Source organism: Coenobita brevimanus, chromosome 51, assembly GCF_032717465.1.
Source record: "Coenobita brevimanus isolate Jiangsu-jjx chromosome 51, ASM3271746v2, whole genome shotgun sequence".
Classification (NCBI taxonomy): domain Eukaryota; kingdom Metazoa; phylum Arthropoda; class Malacostraca; order Decapoda; family Coenobitidae; genus Coenobita; species Coenobita brevimanus.
In genome coordinates this window covers 26,374,880-26,393,296 of record NC_137004.1, presented here as the reverse complement: position 1 = coordinate 26,393,296, position 18,417 = coordinate 26,374,880, and the positions used below count along the sequence as shown (strand labels likewise).

General features: G+C 42.2%; 1 protein-coding gene across 1 annotated transcript in view; it reads left to right on the top strand.

Moving 5' to 3' along the window:
* The window catches only part of LOC145400192 (bridge-like lipid transfer protein family member 3B), a 265,439-nt gene that overhangs the window by 191,267 nt on the left and 55,755 nt on the right, over positions 1-18,417 (top strand). Inside the window, exon 16 of the mRNA XM_080272706.1 lies at positions 17-151. Within this exon, the coding sequence (XP_080128832.1) occupies positions 17-151 (135 nt within the window). The remainder of the gene's footprint in view (positions 1-16; positions 152-18,417) is intronic.

Sequence of the window (18,417 nt, the reverse complement as noted above, 5' to 3'; positions counted from 1 at the left end):
TACCCTTTCCTATCAGATCTCAGTGGTAACCTTGCGAGTGAGTCGAGTTCAGGTGGTGCAGGAATCCCGAGGATATGAATCAACATTGAAACTGCAGTGCTGCCACCTAGTCTGCCATGAGTGCACTACTATGGCTTACCATGAGTTTCAGGTAGGATGAGGAACCACTTGTCACTCAGAATCTATAAAATTATACCTTGCTTTACATTCTCCCAAACCTTGCTTTTCTCTCCATGATCATCTCTCTCTTCAGTTCTGTGGCAGTTTTAACATGGTCTGGGTGGTTGTGAGTGAAATTACTAGGTGAATAACGAAAAAAGAACTGAAATTGGTGGTGCATGGCAAAAGGTAAATTATTTCACGTCTGTTGTGTGAAGACAAATTATTAGGTGTTATTTGTTGGTATAGTAGTAAAGTAGGTCAGAGCTTTCTGGTTATCCGTGATCATTGGTATGTGAAAGTTAAGTAAATGAAAAAGTTAAAAGAGAGATGACTTGAAAACAGTGGCCAAATGTACGTTTGTTACTGAATAAACTCTTGAAATATTTTCCAGAAGTTCCTTATTGGCAAAAGCTTCAGAAAAATTTTGTATATGGAAATCAACTTAAGTTGTAAACAGGGCTTAACCCTGCAGGTTATCACAGTTGTATACTGTATATCTGATTTTGCATTGTTCGCTTAATAGATCTTACTGAGTGATGCAAGTTTTCTTAGTACAATTTCTGGCACATACACTGTAAATGCTTTGCCCCCAGGTTGCCCAGCACCAAGACATATTTCGGGTTATGTGGCAACCAAAGCTGTGACCTCAAACTGAATTGCATTATTTCCAACCTAAGTTGCATAGTTTAAGCCTGGTGGAAAAGTCTTGTTGATGGTTCAAATTTGGCATGCAGTGATGCCATGGCATGTGATCACACAGTGCATCACATCACTTCCAATACCTTAGTTACAGATTCAGCTTGCACAGGGTTTGGTTGATGGTTATCTTCGATTTGCTTTTTAATGCATTCAGAGCCCTGGCTTGTCATATAGTGTCATGCAGTGAACTATATTATGTTTCCTGTATTGGGAAATGACACAGGGTGGGGTGGAACCTTCTCATTAGGTGTGCATCTCTTACCTTGGCCACAAAAAGAAAAGAAATGTTTCAGGATCTGCATTATCATGAGAAAGTGGTTGGTGTTTCCGGTGCATTTGGTGTGAATGCATCCAAAGTTTGCACATTGAGGAGGAACTATGAGAAGAACAAGGCAGCAGTCTGGGTAAGATCACTTTTTTTTTTTTTTTTTTTTTTTTTTTTTTTTAAACAACAGAGAGGAAGGAAAAACAAATGAATAGAAAAAAATTAATCCATGCACCAGATTACTGGCATCCTCCATTCATAAAAATTCTGTGACAGTTGGACTTGAACATCTGTAGGTTGAAGTTTAGGGGGTAACAACACCAGGGAAGTGAGTTCCAAAGAGATACAGTTCGGGGAATAAAAGAATTCTGATAGGCAGAAGTTCTGCAATATGGCTGTGTCATTCCAGTCATGAACGCCACCAGATGCCCATGTAGCACGAGAGAAGGCATGGAGGGGTGGCACAATGGACATAACATCATCTGAGCATTTGCCATAAAAGTATCTGTAAAATAATGCAAGGCAGACAACGTTCCTTCTTACTTGTACGGGAGGTAGTTTATTTATAATAGCAGGATCATTAATAATTCCAACAGCTTTGCTCTGAATTATGTCCATCCTACAAGGGGATGAGCAATATTCTAGCTGAGAGCGCACATGACATAAATTATAGCTAACTGCTCGTTAGTGAAGAAGTTACGGACTCTGTACAGTAATCTAAGTTTCTTTGAGGCAGTTTTAGCAAGTGATCTGACATGAGATGTTCAGCTGAGGGCATTGTTACATGAAACACCAAGAATTTCAACACGTTTAGAGATGGCAATATTAGTAGCATTGAAAGTAATATACAAATCTGGCAGTGTCTATCTATTAATTGTATATACAATAATCCCTCCACTATCCGATGTAATAGAGCCAAAGGCATGTCCGGAAAGTGGTCCTGTCCGGATAGTGGGCACCAGCCTCCTGGACTTGTACTTATGGACCCTAACTCAGAAAAACACCTATACAACTCCCTCTGGACATGCATATCACTTATTTAAGACCCAAATCACACCAATAAGGGACATAAAAGACTGAAATAAATGCAAAAGAACTATAAAATGAGGTTTTGAGGTAGGTTTATACAATATTAAACATTCTGGGTACTTACAAGTCCCTGGCTCCTGGACTGGTAGTTATGGACCCTAACCTATCCTAACTCAGAAAAGCACCTCCCTACTGCACATGCATAGCACCTAAGACACAACATATTCACACCAATAAGGGACATAAAAGAGTGAAATGAGGTGTTTGAGGTAAGTATAGTATGGAGAATACAGTACAGTACAGTATGAAACATTCTGCCTACTTACAGCAAGTCCATGGCCATCTCGATGAATAACCGCCTCCTCTCAGACTCTGACAGTAAGAAGGATTTCGAAGCACTTGCAGTACTGTACACTGTTCATGAAGTCTTGCTCTTAACTTAGTCATTCGCACTCAGAAGTCCATTCTCTTCACACTGCGCACTCTTGTCTTACTTATGTTCCATTGTAACTTAATAAGTTTTGCACTCTGCACTTTAAGTCTTTCCACTCATAAAACCAATTTCAAAACAAATCACAAGTTAATTTACTTAAATTTAGTCCAAAAATTTTGTCTTTTCACTCAAATTTCTAATTTCTTAACAGTACTGTATGCACTGTTTTTCTTTCACTGCACAACACTAAATTCCCGTGTGGTCTAGTGGAGAAGTTCTTGGAGTTTAATCACTGTCAGAGTCTGAGAGTATCGCTGGGAGGTGACCTAGGGGTGCGTCGCTGGGTCGTGGTGATGGCGTACCCACTGCAGACGACTCGGAAGATAGACGCAAACTCACGTCGAGCGGTGACTCCACCGTGGCTGATGTGCTGGGCTGTGGCACGGAGCATGAGGGCCTGTCTTGGGGAGGCAACGGAGTGGAGCCAGGGCTGGGCACAGCGGGGGTCACGGGCCTGAAAAAGCTGTCAATCGTTGATTGACGCAAGGAACGACGATTCTGATGATTTATGATGTGCTGCCTGCAAGCATGCACTTCCTCCACAAGTCCCAAGGGCCCCATCTCCCTGTCACAGTCCGGGTGTTCCAGGTAGTCCAGAACGAACTCTAGGTGTTTCCGGAGTGCGCTCAGCTTGGGGATGGCAGGAGTTGTGTCATGCTGAGAGGAGTCCGCATCATCATCTCCGTCCTCGTCGGAATCTTCAAGCTGGGTACTGACACCTGCAACTAAAGATGCGATCTCGATATCAGACAGGGTCTGATACCCAGGATTGCCCTCGTCGTCATCCAACCACTCACGCACTTCGTCCACATCAACATCGTCGCCGTGTGCACGTAGACGTGCATGGAAGTCATCCACATCGAAACCTAGGAAATCAGTACTCCACATCCATTCCAAGAAGCAGACGAGACCAACCATTTTCTAGAGTCTTGACAGGGATTTCCTTCCATGCACTGGCCCAGTTGTAAATGGGAGACTTGATGTTGTAGCAGCGATGGTTTTCCAAAGTCCACTGGCCTCGCGTGTCCCGTCCCTCCCTGCGCTCGTCCTCGTCCTTGAGAACAACCATCACCTCGTCCAGGAACTTCCGTCGGAATAGGCGCTTCGTTGCCACGATCACTCCTTGGTCCATTGGTTGGATGAGAGCAGTAGTATTAGGTGGCAGAAACATGCACCTAATGCGGCCATTCTCAGCCACCAAGTCCTTGTCGCACGGGTGGGCAGGTGCATTGTCGAGGAGAAAGAGAGCCTTTACCTGGTCGCGTGGGATTCCCAGTTTCTCTGTCTGGTAATGTATGACCTCCTTGACGAAATGGCGGTGGAACCAGTCTTTGAAGATGTGGGCTGTGAACCATGCCTTCAGGGAATAGTACCAGACGACAGGAAGAACATCCATCACCCCACGAAGACACCGAGGCTGGTTTGCATGGCCAACAATAACGGGCTTAAGCCGGTGCATGCTGTTAGCATTGGCACAACAAAAGCAGATAGCCGTTGCTTGGAGAGCTTGCGGCCAGGTACACACTTCTACGTCTCCTTGGCTAGAGTGTTTGTAGGCAAAGAGCGATAGAATAAACCAGTTTCGTCAGCGTTGTAGACTTGACTGAGAGTGAGGCCCTCCCTGTCGATCAAGCCCTTCACCTTGTGCCGAAACTCGTCAACTCCATCTTCGTTAGCTTCCAAAGCTTCGCCATGAGACTTACGGTTGGTAAGGCCATGTCGTAACTTGAACGCAAAGAGCCAACCCTCGGATGCCTTGAAGTCTAGGGCGTTGTGAAGCCTTGCGAACTTCTCAGCAGCAGCCTTCAGCTCTACCACGTACCATCACACCAGCAGCACGTTGCTGTCGATAGCAAATCAACGTGGAGCGGTCGACTTCAGTAAACTAAACTTGGGAGTAAACATCATCTTCCTCTCCACGTTGCGTTTGCTTCTTGACGAGAAGTCAGCCGTGTATCCCATGAGTTTGTCTCGGAATCTCTTAGTATCAAACAAAGTAGATCGGGCCAGGTTGAACTCACGGAGGATGCGTGACGAAGACCATCCCACATCTACTTTCTCCAATATCTCCCGCTTCTTCTCCATAGTCAATACCACTCTCTTCCTCTTCTCAGGCGGCGGGGCCATCATCACACACACGAAGGAGAGGCACGAGAGCAGCAGGAGTTCCTGCAGCAGGTAAGGCACCACCACAAAAGCGAGCACGTGGGCAGCCATGACGATGAGCGTTCACTCACGACAAGAGACAGGCGGAATGTGGGGAGGATGCAGGAGCGCTCTAGCGGACGTCGAAGGAATGACGCACCACAACAAAGCTGTCCCGCGCTGCGCACACCAGGTTCAAATTACGGGCGGGGGGGGGAATCTCCCCCCCCTCCATTTTTTTGCGGTTTTCGGACCATTTTGGGAATATTGGATCCCAGGACGGTTATGTCCAGTAAGTGGGGATGTCCAGAAAGTGGGCATCCGGAAAGTAGAGGGATTACTGTATTTGGTTTTACTAGCATTAAATGAGGCAAGGCTATTTTGTCCCCATTCATTGATCTTAGATAAGTCTTGATTTATGGAGACGTCTGCGCTGAGTTGAGAGTTAGAGATATTAAGCTTTGTGCATGGGTGTTTGTGTGTGAATGAACTGTGAAGTGTTGAGTCATCTACATATGAATAGATGGGACTGTGGGTGACAGATAAGAGATCGTTAATATGAACTAGGAATAGAACTGGTGCCAGAACTGATCCTTGTGTAATACTGGCGTTAATTGAGTGGAAATTGTAATATACATTATCTACTTTTATTCTTATTTTTCTTTTGTTAAGATATGAGAAAAGCAGAGGAACAAAAGACGTTAGTCCATATCAAGGGAGTTTGGATAGCAGGAAACAGTGACACACTGTCAAAAGCTCTAGAAATATCAAGGGCTACTGGATGAGTTTCTTCATGTTGGTCAATTGATTGATGGATCATATGAGTCAGGAGATTGAGTATGTCAATGGTGGATCTTTCATGGTGAAAACCATATTGTCTAACTAATTAAGTGACTCTTCTCACAAACTGGACAGCAGAACAGTCACATCCCACACCTCACCATAAACAACACTCCCCCTACCACACACACACACGCCCAAAATCCTTAGTGTAACAAACAGTACATCAGTGTCATTTAAACAACACATCACAAACATTAAAAATAAAATAACACCAAGACTCAGTGCTTTGATGTCACTTGCCCATACAACATTCGGACACAGCAAAGACACCGCCACCACAGTATACAAACAATACATACGTTCAGTGATGAATTATGCAAGCCCTGCCTGGGCTTCTAACCTCACCAAAACACACTACAACACTCTACAGACCATACACAACAAGGCCCTAAAAATAATCACAGGCTGCACAGCTACTACACCCACAGACCACCTACATCAAGAAACCAAAGTCCTCAAAGTCAAGGATCACCTAGACATGAGAGGCACCCAGTTTCTTGCTGCTGCCTCCACAAACCCACAACATCCACTACAGTACATGGCAGCACATCCACCCACACCAAGGAACATCAAAACACCCAGCACACGATACCATACACAAATACTGTCACCACACACCACACACTTGGATGGGTGACCGCCTGGGAACACCAGATGCTGTTGGCATCCCTACATGTCAAGTGGGGTTGGTGGAGGATTAGTGCCCCTCCCTGTAAAACAATTAACTCTAAGCCGTTGGCCACCCCGTTTGGGATACATGGCGTCTGGCAATGGATGGATGGATATATATATATACAGTATACACTCAGTACTCATAAATAGCGGCAATTTGGGTCTGGACCACTGGCGCGATTTACAAATTCCGTGGTTTATAAATAATAACTCTTATGTGAAAAATGAATTTGGGTCTGGACTTTGGCCAACCACCCCCCACAGCACCCTACCTACACCTATCTAGGCACCATCAAACAAAAATATACAAATTTAGGAATATTCAGTGCATGTATTTAATACAAATAAGCAATGTTAAGGGATCTCACCTTAATCCTATGACGATATTGCTTAAGTGAATGGAGTGGGGTGGTGTTGGGAAGAACTTAGAACCTCTCAGCATGAGGTGGGGGTGCTCCCTTCTCAACACGACAAATGAGCTCCAAATGTTGACTGTATGACAATGGCAGCTGCTTCTTGATGCCATACTTCTTAGAGCGTTTCATCGGGGGTTCGGGAGGGGCCATGGAAGGTAGGAGGTTTGGGGGAAGGTGCACAAAAAAAGGTAGGTAGCTCTCGTACTCCACGGCGATGGTCTGTAGTGTGCGGACTGGCGGGAAGAACAACAACAATATGGGGGCATTAGTATGCACACTTGCCACCAGGGACGGATGGTGATTGGTTGTTGGGTCGCGATTTTCAAATTGAATGCCGCGGTTTACGATTCTCCTCAGAAAAGGCCCACTTCGGTGCCTAGCTCCGCTATTTTCATGACTTAACAGTGATTTAAGGGTGCCAGCAGTCTGACAGCCACTTAGCCGTGATTTACGAATCTGTGATTTATAAACACACGATTTACGAGGATTGAGTGTATACATATATATATATATATATATATATATATATATCAGTCAGTCATTTCCTGTGGCACCTTGTGGGATGCATATGGCCTCGATGAACTCTCTCCACCAATGTTTGTCTCTTGCCGTCTCCTTCAAGTCCCACCAACACTCCTCTCCTGCTTCTCTTTTCATTGTCCTCAACCAGGTTTCCCTTGGCCCACCTCTGCCTCTTCTTCCTCTAGCAGTCCACTCTGGCACATCCTGTATTAAACTGTCTTCTTTTCTATATATGTGCCCCAGCCATTTCCAGCGAGACACAGTCTCACATATTCATTAACTGGTTCCACTCTCGTAATATCCCTTACTCTTTCATTTGTAGCTTTGTCTTGCCACTTTACCCCAAGAATCCTTCTCATTATTTTATTCTCAAATCCTAATACCTTCTGATCTGTTGCAATTGTACTGTACCATGACTCATGACCATAAATTAAAATTGGTCCAACCATGGACTTGTAAATTTTTACTTTAGTTTGTACCAAAAGCATATTATTATTCCTAACAGATTTCAACATTCCAACAGCTCGCCAAGCCTGTCTAATCCTATCGTTAATTTCATCGTTTAATGATCCATTAGATGATACAATCATTCCCAGATATTTAAAATTTGTACATTCTTCATCACATTATTCCCAATTACACAGTCAATTTGGTTCTCCACGTTCATATTAATAATTTCAGTCTTTTCACTTTTTATTACCAATCCCACTTTTTCTCCTTCCTTCACCAGACAATCAAGCACCCTCTGCATATCGTAAATACTTCCGTAGATCAGTACAATATCATCAGCATAGTCCAGATCCATCAGCCTTTTATTTTCTTTCCAGTTAATTCCTGCACCTGTTCACATTACAACCTTTCTCATAACATAATCCATAACCAAAACAAACAACAAAGGCGAAAGAACTCCTCTTTGAATCACTCCTGACCTAACTTCAAATGGATCACTCAAAGAACCATCCATCATTACCTTACAAAAAGTATCTTCATGCAGGATTCTAATGATATTTACAAACTTTTCTGGTATACCATAGAATCTCATAATTTTTAACAAAGCTCCACATGAAACACTATCAAACGCCTTTTCAAAATCCACAAAACACATACTAAGTGGCATTTTCATCTCGTTAGTTTGTTGCATTGGATGCCTTATAATAAAAATCTGATCATTACAACCATGACCCTTTCTATATCCCGCTTGTTTTTCTCTTAAAATTTTATCAATTACTGGCTCTGTTCTGTTCAACAAGATTTTAGAAAAGACTTTTGCAACTACAGGTGTCAAAGTTATCCCCCTCCAATTTCCACACACACTTCTTTTTTGGAATTTTCATAATCGCTCCATTTTTCCACTCTTCTTGAATTCCACCATTATCCCAAGCCATAGTAAAATGTTTCAAAAATACATTCATCAACTCATCATTTTCCACCTTAAGCATTTCAGGAAATATTATCCTTTCCTGGGGCCTTAAAATTCTTCAATTCCTTTATAGATTTTGCTGCCTCTTCCAAGGTTACATCCCTTACTTTTATCTGCAAATCTCTCTCGACTGGCAAAATGTCCTCTTCAGCTGGGATTGGTCTATTTAGAACAGATTCAAAATGCTCTTTCCATCTTCCTTTTGTATCCAAATCTTTAGTCAACAAGTTAGCATTTCTTTCTCATACAAGTATTTCCTTCCTTCTCCTTTCAGTCCCAGTTAACGCCTTCATGGCCTAATACACTGCTAATGTGCTCTGACCGTCATTTTTACTTAACCAGCCACGTGCCAGTGCCGTTTTAAAACGGTCTGACATAATTCCACGGCCAGTGCCAGTGCTGTTTTAAAACGGTTTAAAATAAAAAACTTCACTGTGACAGCATTTTTCAAGATTCTTGGGTAAAAATTGGCAGGCATGTAAGGTAACTGTTCCTCTACCATCCCCCAGGCTGTCAAGGCCATACAATTACTTGCTCCCCTCCTCACGCTCGCTCTGCCTCACTCTGCCTGTGTGCCTCACCCAGTGCTGTACTGTACATAGTGAAGGCATTTTGTAAATATTTTAATGTAAGTGTACTGTAAGTTGTAAATATTTTCTTGTAAGTGTAAGGACTATATAGTGAAGTCAAGTTGTAAATACCTTCTTGTAAGTGCCAGGACTGTACTTAATGAAGTCAGGTTGTACCTATCTTCAAGTAAGTGTAAGATAATTCATTCACAGTGAGAAAGACACGCAAATGTGATGGATGCTAAAGTACAGTGAGTCCTTGAAATAGGAAATCTCGAAGTACGAATTTCCGATGGTACAAAAGCTATAAATGTAGGACAAATTCCACAATACGAAAGTATCTGTCTCGGTACGAAAAACGATACGAGAGGAAATACGAAAAATTCAAAATGGGCGTGCTGCACAGCGCGCGCTTGCTTGCGGCGAGAAAACGAACTAACCTGTCCGGTAAACAAATTTTCACGCGCTTCCCAGTCAAGTCACGTCCTTCCTCTCCGCTCAGTTTCGCTGTATGTTACGCTGTTTTTCGCTGTTCTTCACCTTTTTGTATTTTCACCATGCCTCCCCAGCGCCCTGCATCATCTCCAGCATCTGGGGAACTAGATGCAAAGAAGAAACATCATCGTACTCTCACTCTTGAGAGGAAATTGGAAATACAGTAGGCCTACTGTTAGATTGATTTATTTACCGGTAAATGTACAATGAAAGACACGACTATCTTCCCAGTTCAGTCTGAAGAAAATTTACACCGGGCGAAATACAATGAAAACCCTGTTTCTACTAGTGCGTGTTTCAAATGGTTCAATTTTTCCACGCTATGTTCGTCAGACTTTGGGAAGGTACTTGTGTCTTTCATTGTACACTTGAAGCAGCAGAAAGACCTTACCAATTCAGTGCATAATCCGCCAGCTTGTTTCTATAATTTTCTGACAACTTTCAGGTTGGCAAATTACTTTTTCTTGCTGAAAAATTTCCTCCCTGTTATTATTGCCACTTTCCCCTACGATCGTTTCCAGTGCAGTGGAAGAAACTCAGTGTGCTCAAAGGTGGATATCGTTTCCCAATTTCCCAACTGGAGGTTAGGTTAGGTTAAAATTATTAGGTACAGATAAGCTCAGTTAGGCCAGGTTTTGTTAAACACTTAGGGAAGAACAGTCCTTTCTGCCATTATGTTAACAAAATAAACAAGAGTTGTCACACCAGAACAGCAAAAAATGACAGGGAAACAGATTTAATAAGAAACGTTTACTGTATATACAGTAAAAATATAACAGACTATCAGGAAGACCTGATTTAGTAAGGTGCTTTTACTGCTTAAAGTAAAACGTATGTTTAGCCTCCTCAGTGGCTGTGGGTTCAGATATTTGCGTGCTCCTGTGGTCGGCCTTGGGACCATTGTTTCAAAGTTCTAAAATCAGTTTCTTTTTCTTACATATGTGAAAAGACTCGGCTGGCATACCTGGCTTTTTTTTTTTTTTTTCTAAACCCAACCTGTGATTTGCTTTGATTTGTGTAAGAATTAATAGAATTAGGATGCGTGTTACATCAGCATGTATACATCGGCAGAAAACATCTGGGACGAAGTGAACTGTGAACCCCAGACTGCTTGAGGTGGTAGAGTAGGGTCGTTTAAACACACCAATGACCCTCATTTTCTTCCCATAATTGCTCACAGTTTTTTTTTAGCTCACCCTAACTCAACGTCACTGACACCAGTACAGTAAGGCGTCGTTCAGGGCCAGCAGCTATGAAAACGATAATGGAATACATTATTGTTTGTATCAGTCCTCTCTCTTTTACTCTTACGCATAAGAACAAACAAAAGAATGAGCAGTAAATGTACACTAACTCTTAAGGAGCAGAAATAACTGTACTCAGTCGGTCCGAAATATATTGGGAAGCGTGATACCGAATGAAGAATGTGGAACTGAATGCTAACCTACGAGAACATGTGGGACGATAGAGTAATTTTTTCTGATGAGCAGACATTTTTGTTCCATGTCGTCTCTTAAAATTGTAAAACCCATAATCTTTTGTGTAAGCATACAGCCTAAAGACCATACCAATTCAGTTCATATTCCTCTAGTTTGTCTTCTATATTTTTCTGACTATTTTGAGGGTGGTAAACTATGTTCTCTTGCTGAAACTTAATCAAAATTAGGGCGCATGTAAGATAAGCATGTAAACATCGGCAAATACGTCTGGATTGAAGAGACTGCCTGACTGATGGGATGGTAGAGTAGGGTCATGTGCACACACCAGTGACCTTCGTTCCCTTCCCGTAATTGTTCGCAGTTCTTTTATAATGCCCTAACTCAACGTCATTGACACCGAAACAGTGAAGTGTTGTTCAAGGCCTGCAATTATGAAGGGGTTAATGGAATACTGTATGAAAAATTCAAAATGGGCACAGTGCATAACGCCACACTCGCTTGCCGAGAGAAAATGAACTAACCCCTCTCTGGTAAACAAATTTTCGCGTGCTTCTCGGTTGAGTCCACGTCCCTCCTCTCCTCACAGCCTCGCTGTACGTGAGGATATTTTTGCAGCCCTTCACCTTTTCACATTGTTTTGTCATGCCTCCCAAGCACCCTGCATCATCTCCAGCATTGGGGGAGCCCGCTGCAAAGAAGCAGCAGCACCGTACTCTAATTCTGGAAAGGAAATTGGAAATTATAAGATCCCATGAGGAGGGACAGGGAGTCTCGGAGATTGGGCGTGCTTTAGACCTTGCTGTTTCCACCATTGGAACTGTGACGAAGAAAAAGATGTACAAGAATATGGCCACCTCCTTCTCTACAAGTGTATACAGGTATTACTTACTTCTTAATACAGGGGGGTAAAGTTTAGGTGGGAGTCCGAGGGGGTCCTGGGACGCATCCCCCCATTTATATGTATATTTCAATGGGGAAAATCGTTCCGATATACAAAATTTCAAATTACGAAAGTTCTTTTTGGTCCCTTTCGCATATCAAGGACTCACTGTAATAAGTAATCAGAAAATTGTACTGAACATTGCTATACCATCCCAGTATAAATACTTGAGCATACCTTACATAGAAAACAGCTTTCTCTCACATACGTAGTCAGTATGAGAGAGTGGCTATACCTGTACACGAGTATGCAGGACTCAATAAAACTCATTTCCGAGCCTCGGTGAGCATTTTAATGGCGAAATTCTGTATTTCCACATCAAAATCTACCATTTTAGCAAAAAAAAAAAAAAAAATGGCTGGCACTGGGATGACCCATAGGGCTAAAAATAGCCGGCACGCAGCGGGTTAACTTAATTTCTGTCTCGGTTGCCTTTTCATCATATAGCCTCCTCTTATCACATCTAACGAGTCTTTTTACTTCAGAATGTAAACACCAGTAATTTGCTCCAAGTACTTCACCATCAACATGTTGTTCTTCACTTCTTAACTTTGCCTCTTTCCTTTTCTGAATTGCATTCCATGTTTCATCTGACATCCACCTTTTCCTTCTTGCTTTTCCATTTTTCTTAATAGCAACCTCAGCACTCTCATGCAAAACCTCTTTTATCTCTCTCCACATTTGATGAATATCATTGTCTGCAGATTCCATCAAAGTGTGCAGGACTAGAAACCTGAAACTTTTCCTTCATGTTCTCATCATTTCTCAGCTCATCAAAATCATATTTATTACCTCCAGTACAATTACGATTAACATTTCACTTAAGTTTTATTTTAATCATTGACACAACAAGTTGATGGTCACTACCTATATCTATATCTGCCCCCCCCCCCCACTTACTTAAATATTGTGCAAATAACTCCTATGCCTTCTGCTAGGCTAATTGCAATGTGGACAGTCTAGTTACAGTATTTACCATCCATCCATCCATCATCCAATCCTACATTGCCCCATGAGGAGCGTAGGAGCCTGGGGCTAGGCAGTTGGTCCCGACATTTAAGATGAGAGTGACCAGCCTCACTCATCCCTGGGTGGCAATACGTGAGCAATCAACCCCAACCATCCCTTGGATATAAACCTTCACCGGCTCAAGTCGATTGGAGCACAATAATTACCCACTAAACCACCAGGCGCCAAAATTTGGATATATGGTTACCACCCAGCGTAGTAAATGGTTTCCTGGTGTACAGGAAACCATTTGGCTTGTCACTCAGTGTAGCGTCACCCACAGGCAGAAGGAAGAGGAAGGAATGAAGGAAGTAAAGACAGAAGAGGGAGTGTAAAGTTACCAGTAGGCAAAGGACAAGGAAAGAATGAAGGAAAAGAAGACAGAAGAGGATGGAAGGAAAGAAGGATGGAGGAGAGGAAAGGGCAGACACCTGACAGCAGAAAATAAAATGCAGAGGGTTGGGACAGACAAAGTACAAGGGAAAGAGAGACAGCAAAAAGAATGTATTTAAAAGTGTCCCTTATAGTCGCCTCTTACGATAAGCAGGGAATACCGGGGAAGTATTCTATCCCCCCTTCCCCATATATATATATATATATATATATATATATGTTTATATTTATATATGTATATGTATGTACACCACAAGAAGGTAAAGAGGACACAGGAGAAACTTGTAATAATGCTAGACCAGAAGTATGATGATTGTAGCCAGGAGAGAATAATTGATTATTTTCTTTTTTAATAGCCACCAAGACACAAAGAGATTGATGCTCAAGGCAGGGGAATCAGATACACAGTTTCCAGGCATGGTCAGAGAGGAGCATTATACTGTGTGCAGTCGGCCAAGACGACAGTATGTATCAAAGACATGGAAACATATTGAGATCATCACAGACAATCTTGTTGAATTCATGAGAGAGATGCTTTGGCAAGCACCTGTAATCCATTGGTGGTGAATCCACAAATGTCAACATTGGCTGGGAGGGTGGCACTATACACTGGGTAGAGGTGATGCTTGAGCTTAAGCTGGACTGGCTGGTCTGTGCCCTCCATACCAATGAGTTACGTCTCTGAACAACACTGGATGGCAAAACTCATGTCAAGTAACATGTGCACTGGCACTGAAGGGAAAATGCCTGACTCTGCCACAGATCTAGAAGTCAATTCTTTGTTTACAATGATACACATTGGACAACCTTTTGTCCACATGAGCAGTGAAGTATTGAAGAATCTCTCTACTGATCAAACCTATGGTTACAAGATTAAGCAGACAGTCAGAACAGGCTGTCTGCCAACATACATGGTTCTTCTTAAGATTGGCCCTGTAAGGCACTCTAGACAGTTAACAACAGACCTTGCCAGATATGGGTATCAAAGCATGGCCTCAAAGAGAACATCTGCATCTTATAAGAATGTTAGTGGAGTACATTGTGGGCAGTTACTATCCTTGCTGGTTTATCGTTGAAGTGAAACACTCTTGAATTCAGGCCCTGCCACATGCTGTTTCAGTGGCAGTAACTAAAGCATCAGGAAAAGGCTGTGGTGAATTTTGTCATGCCTACCATATAGTGGTGAACATGGTTTGCCTTAAGTGAAATGATAATTTAAACACTGATTGCTCTAATGATAGTGAGAAGAGATGTCGGGGTGTCCAATAGATTATTGACTTGAGAAGAGAGGGAGATGAAGATGATTAACTTTGGAATATTTTTGTCCATGCTAATAAGACTTCTTCCATCAGCCCAGAAGTGCCCTCACTCTTAGACCAGATTGATTGATCTGTTAGAGTCTATGATCCACATTTAACCTGTGGGCTTACACCAACTGGAAGTGAATAAGTTTATTTCTGGGGTGGTGCAACTACATCAGTGGCCATGACATGCTCAAGCAACAGAACAATGTGTTATGTAAGTCACAGAAGTTTCAGGCAGAGTATTTAGTTGTGAACAGGCACAGGTCAAGAAGCAAGCAGGCAGTCAATGTCCAGAAATGAATCAGAACAGTACTTTATGAAACTGGCACAATGAAACATTGTAGTTTCAATACCTTTCAGGTGGTTTTTACTTTAGTCATTCATTTATTCATTTATCATCTAATCCTGTGTTGCCTCATGAGGAGTGTAGGAGCTTGGGGTTAGGCACATTGGTCCTGACTTTTAAGATGAGAGTGACTAGCCTCACTCATCCCTGAGTGGCATTATGTGAGCAGTAAACCCCAACCACCCCATGGGTATAAACCTGCAGAGATTTGGTCTGATTGGAGCTCCTTAATTACACACTAAACCACCAGGCACCATAATTTGGTTATATGGTTACCACCCAGCATAGTAAATGGCTTCTTGAGTTACAGGAAACCATTTGGCTTGTCACTCAGTGTAGAGACCATATGGCAGCACTACAGTGAGTGAGTGGATGATGGGCACCCCCAAGCCAAAATTTGCATTACTATGTTTGCCTTTGGAGAGATTGATATATTTTTAAAAATTATTACAGTAATGCCATTACCAAACTAAATATAATCATCTTAAATTCACTCTCATCTTAAATGTCAGGACCAACATGCCTAGCCCCAGGCTCTTATGCTCCTCATGGGGCAAGTTAAGGTTGGATGATGGATAGATGGATCAAAATTTTTACTGATTTTAAGCTTGCTCAAGCAGTTCACATATTTGTTGGCACCCTTCATCAGGGAAATTCACAAAAAGTAGTTTTCATGCCCAAAATCAACACACCTGAAACATTGTGACACAGAATCACAAGTTGGTCCTTACCATGGACGTGATAGTACTCGTTCATGTATCTAGGGATCCTGTCTGGATCTTGCCTCAACACACAATGAAACAAGAAGCAGACACACTCAGTACCCAGCATACCATCAGACTCATAAAAGAAGATCCAGGATCATGAATTTCTTTGGTGTGTGATGATACTGATGTATTTGCTGTATTCTGCATGTCTGCTCAAATGAGAAGCTCCAGTCCTCCTTGACAGTGCAGTCACCAATCCAGGGTCAGTCTTGCATTGAATAGAATAAAACCACTCACAACATTCCAGAGTCATATAAAAAATTTACACCATGCTTTGATTCAGTTAGTGTGACCATGGGAGTTAGCAAGACCTAATCATTTGTTGTAGCTCAAAAAGGTCACACTCTCTATTTGCTTGACCATCCAACTGCAGCAATCAGCAGTCATCAAACAAGTGACAGCTTTCATTGTTTCATGCCATGGCATTACAGCACCATTCTCTTCCACAACAGTTATGCCAGCAGCAGAAGAACGAGAAATCAACAGAGACCGCATTGTTGTATAATTTGCCTCCAGCATCTGAGGTATTTGAAAAGAACTTATTTGAAAAGAACTTACGTGGAATGCTGTCAGGTTACTCAGTGGTACAGTGCCTTGAGTGGAGGTCCAGTTCCTCTTAACCCAGTAGAATATGGATGGGAGGTGGATGACACATACAAAATTTTGATCCCTCAAAACATGAAAGATGGCAGACTCTACACTGCAGAACGTATCAATAAGTTGTTCAGGTGTGACTGCACATCACAATGAGTGTGCAGAATGTTTAAAAATAGATGCATGAGGTGCCAGTCCGCCTGCACTAATGTTCTCTTCTTATGGCAGTGGTGGAGCCTGCTCCAGTCCCTTTAACACTAAGGAGTGTGCAACAGATATCACTGATGACACTAGTGATGCAGTTGACTAAGATTGGGATGACAATGATGAGTAGGACAGCAACCAGTTTCTGTAAATAAGCCAGCAGTTACTGTCATCCATAGAGTAGAGATAATCATTTATTTGAATATGCTCTACCATATTATTATTATTATTATTTTTTAAGCATTTGTTTGTTTATATGTACATTGCATTGAATCACAGTTAAATTTACTGGATGATATCTCAATTAGCATTCATTAATTTTATCCACGTGGACCAATTCATGTAGAAAACATAATGAGTTAGAACAGATTTGGGGCTCTTCTGTAGAGTTTTTGGTGGCTGTTTTGGATTTTTGTCATCCAGATGGCCATTGAATAGTAAAATAACTTCAGAATTGGAATTCTTGCCCTGAAAAATATACATATACTGTAGGCACTAAAATCACAATTCTAGCGTACTGTACTTAAAACAGAAATTATAGTGAGATATAGATTATGGTTCTGTGAAGTGACTGTATTGGCAGCCATCTTGGATTATGAAAAAGCCAAGAGAGTGGCATGTGGTCACCTAGACAAGGTTTCATAGGCACCAAGAACTAATAAGAGAGAGAGAGAGAGAGAGAGAGAAAGATTGCAAGATATGGTGGTCCTGCCAGTGTACTGTATACTATAATCAGTGCTGCTCTTCATGGCTGCAGGTGCAAAGACCTACACAGTAGTTGTAAGGATTCTCAGTGTTTCATTTGTCAGTTGTGTTTCAGCTGATGCCCACCTGTTTCTGACTGGGTAAAGTAATGTGGTTGTAGGTGATATTCAGGCTGCCTTTTATAGTTAAGGAGTAGCTTTGTATGACAGGGTTTAGAGTCTAATTATCTCGTACTGCTACACGTTAAAAATACTGTCGTTCAATGAAAGTTTAGCTGAGGCCACTACATTCTTGTGAGTAGTGGGATGATCTTCAGCTTTTAGTATACAAGGTTACTTCGTGTGAGATGGGGTTTTGTGAACTGAATTGAGTAATGGATTCCTAGCACCAGGTATCAAATACCAAATGACACTAATTCATAGTAAAGATACATAACTAGCAGTGGAACAGAAATGGGAAAGGAGATGTAGAAGTGGTCTTGGTGTTGAAGTGGTTTTGGCATTGAAGTGGCCTTGGCACTGAAATGGTTTTGGTGTTGAAGTGGTCCTAGCATAGAAGTGGACTTGGCATGGAAGTGGACTTGGCATGGAAGTGATCTTGGCATAGAAGTGGTCTTGTCATAGAAGTGGTCTTGTTGTAGAAGTGGTCTTGTCGTCGAATTGGTTTTGGCATGGAAGTGGTCTTGGCACAGAAGTGGTCTTGGTGTTGAGGTGGTCATGGCTTAGGAATGGTCTTGGCATAGAAGTGGTCTTGATGGAGAAACTATTTTAGTGTCATAGTGTCTTGTCATTGAGATGGTTTTGGCATAGAAGTGGCCTTGGCATTGAAGTGGCTTTGGCACTGAAGTGGCGTGGCAGTGAAGTGGCTTGGTTGGCCTGTTGGTTGAAAGGCTTAACTCAGGAAGGGAGGAAAGGTCATTGTCAGTGGGAGTTCTCTAAACTATTCACCTCATGAAACCAAGTGTCTAACTTGATAGGAGTAGAAGGA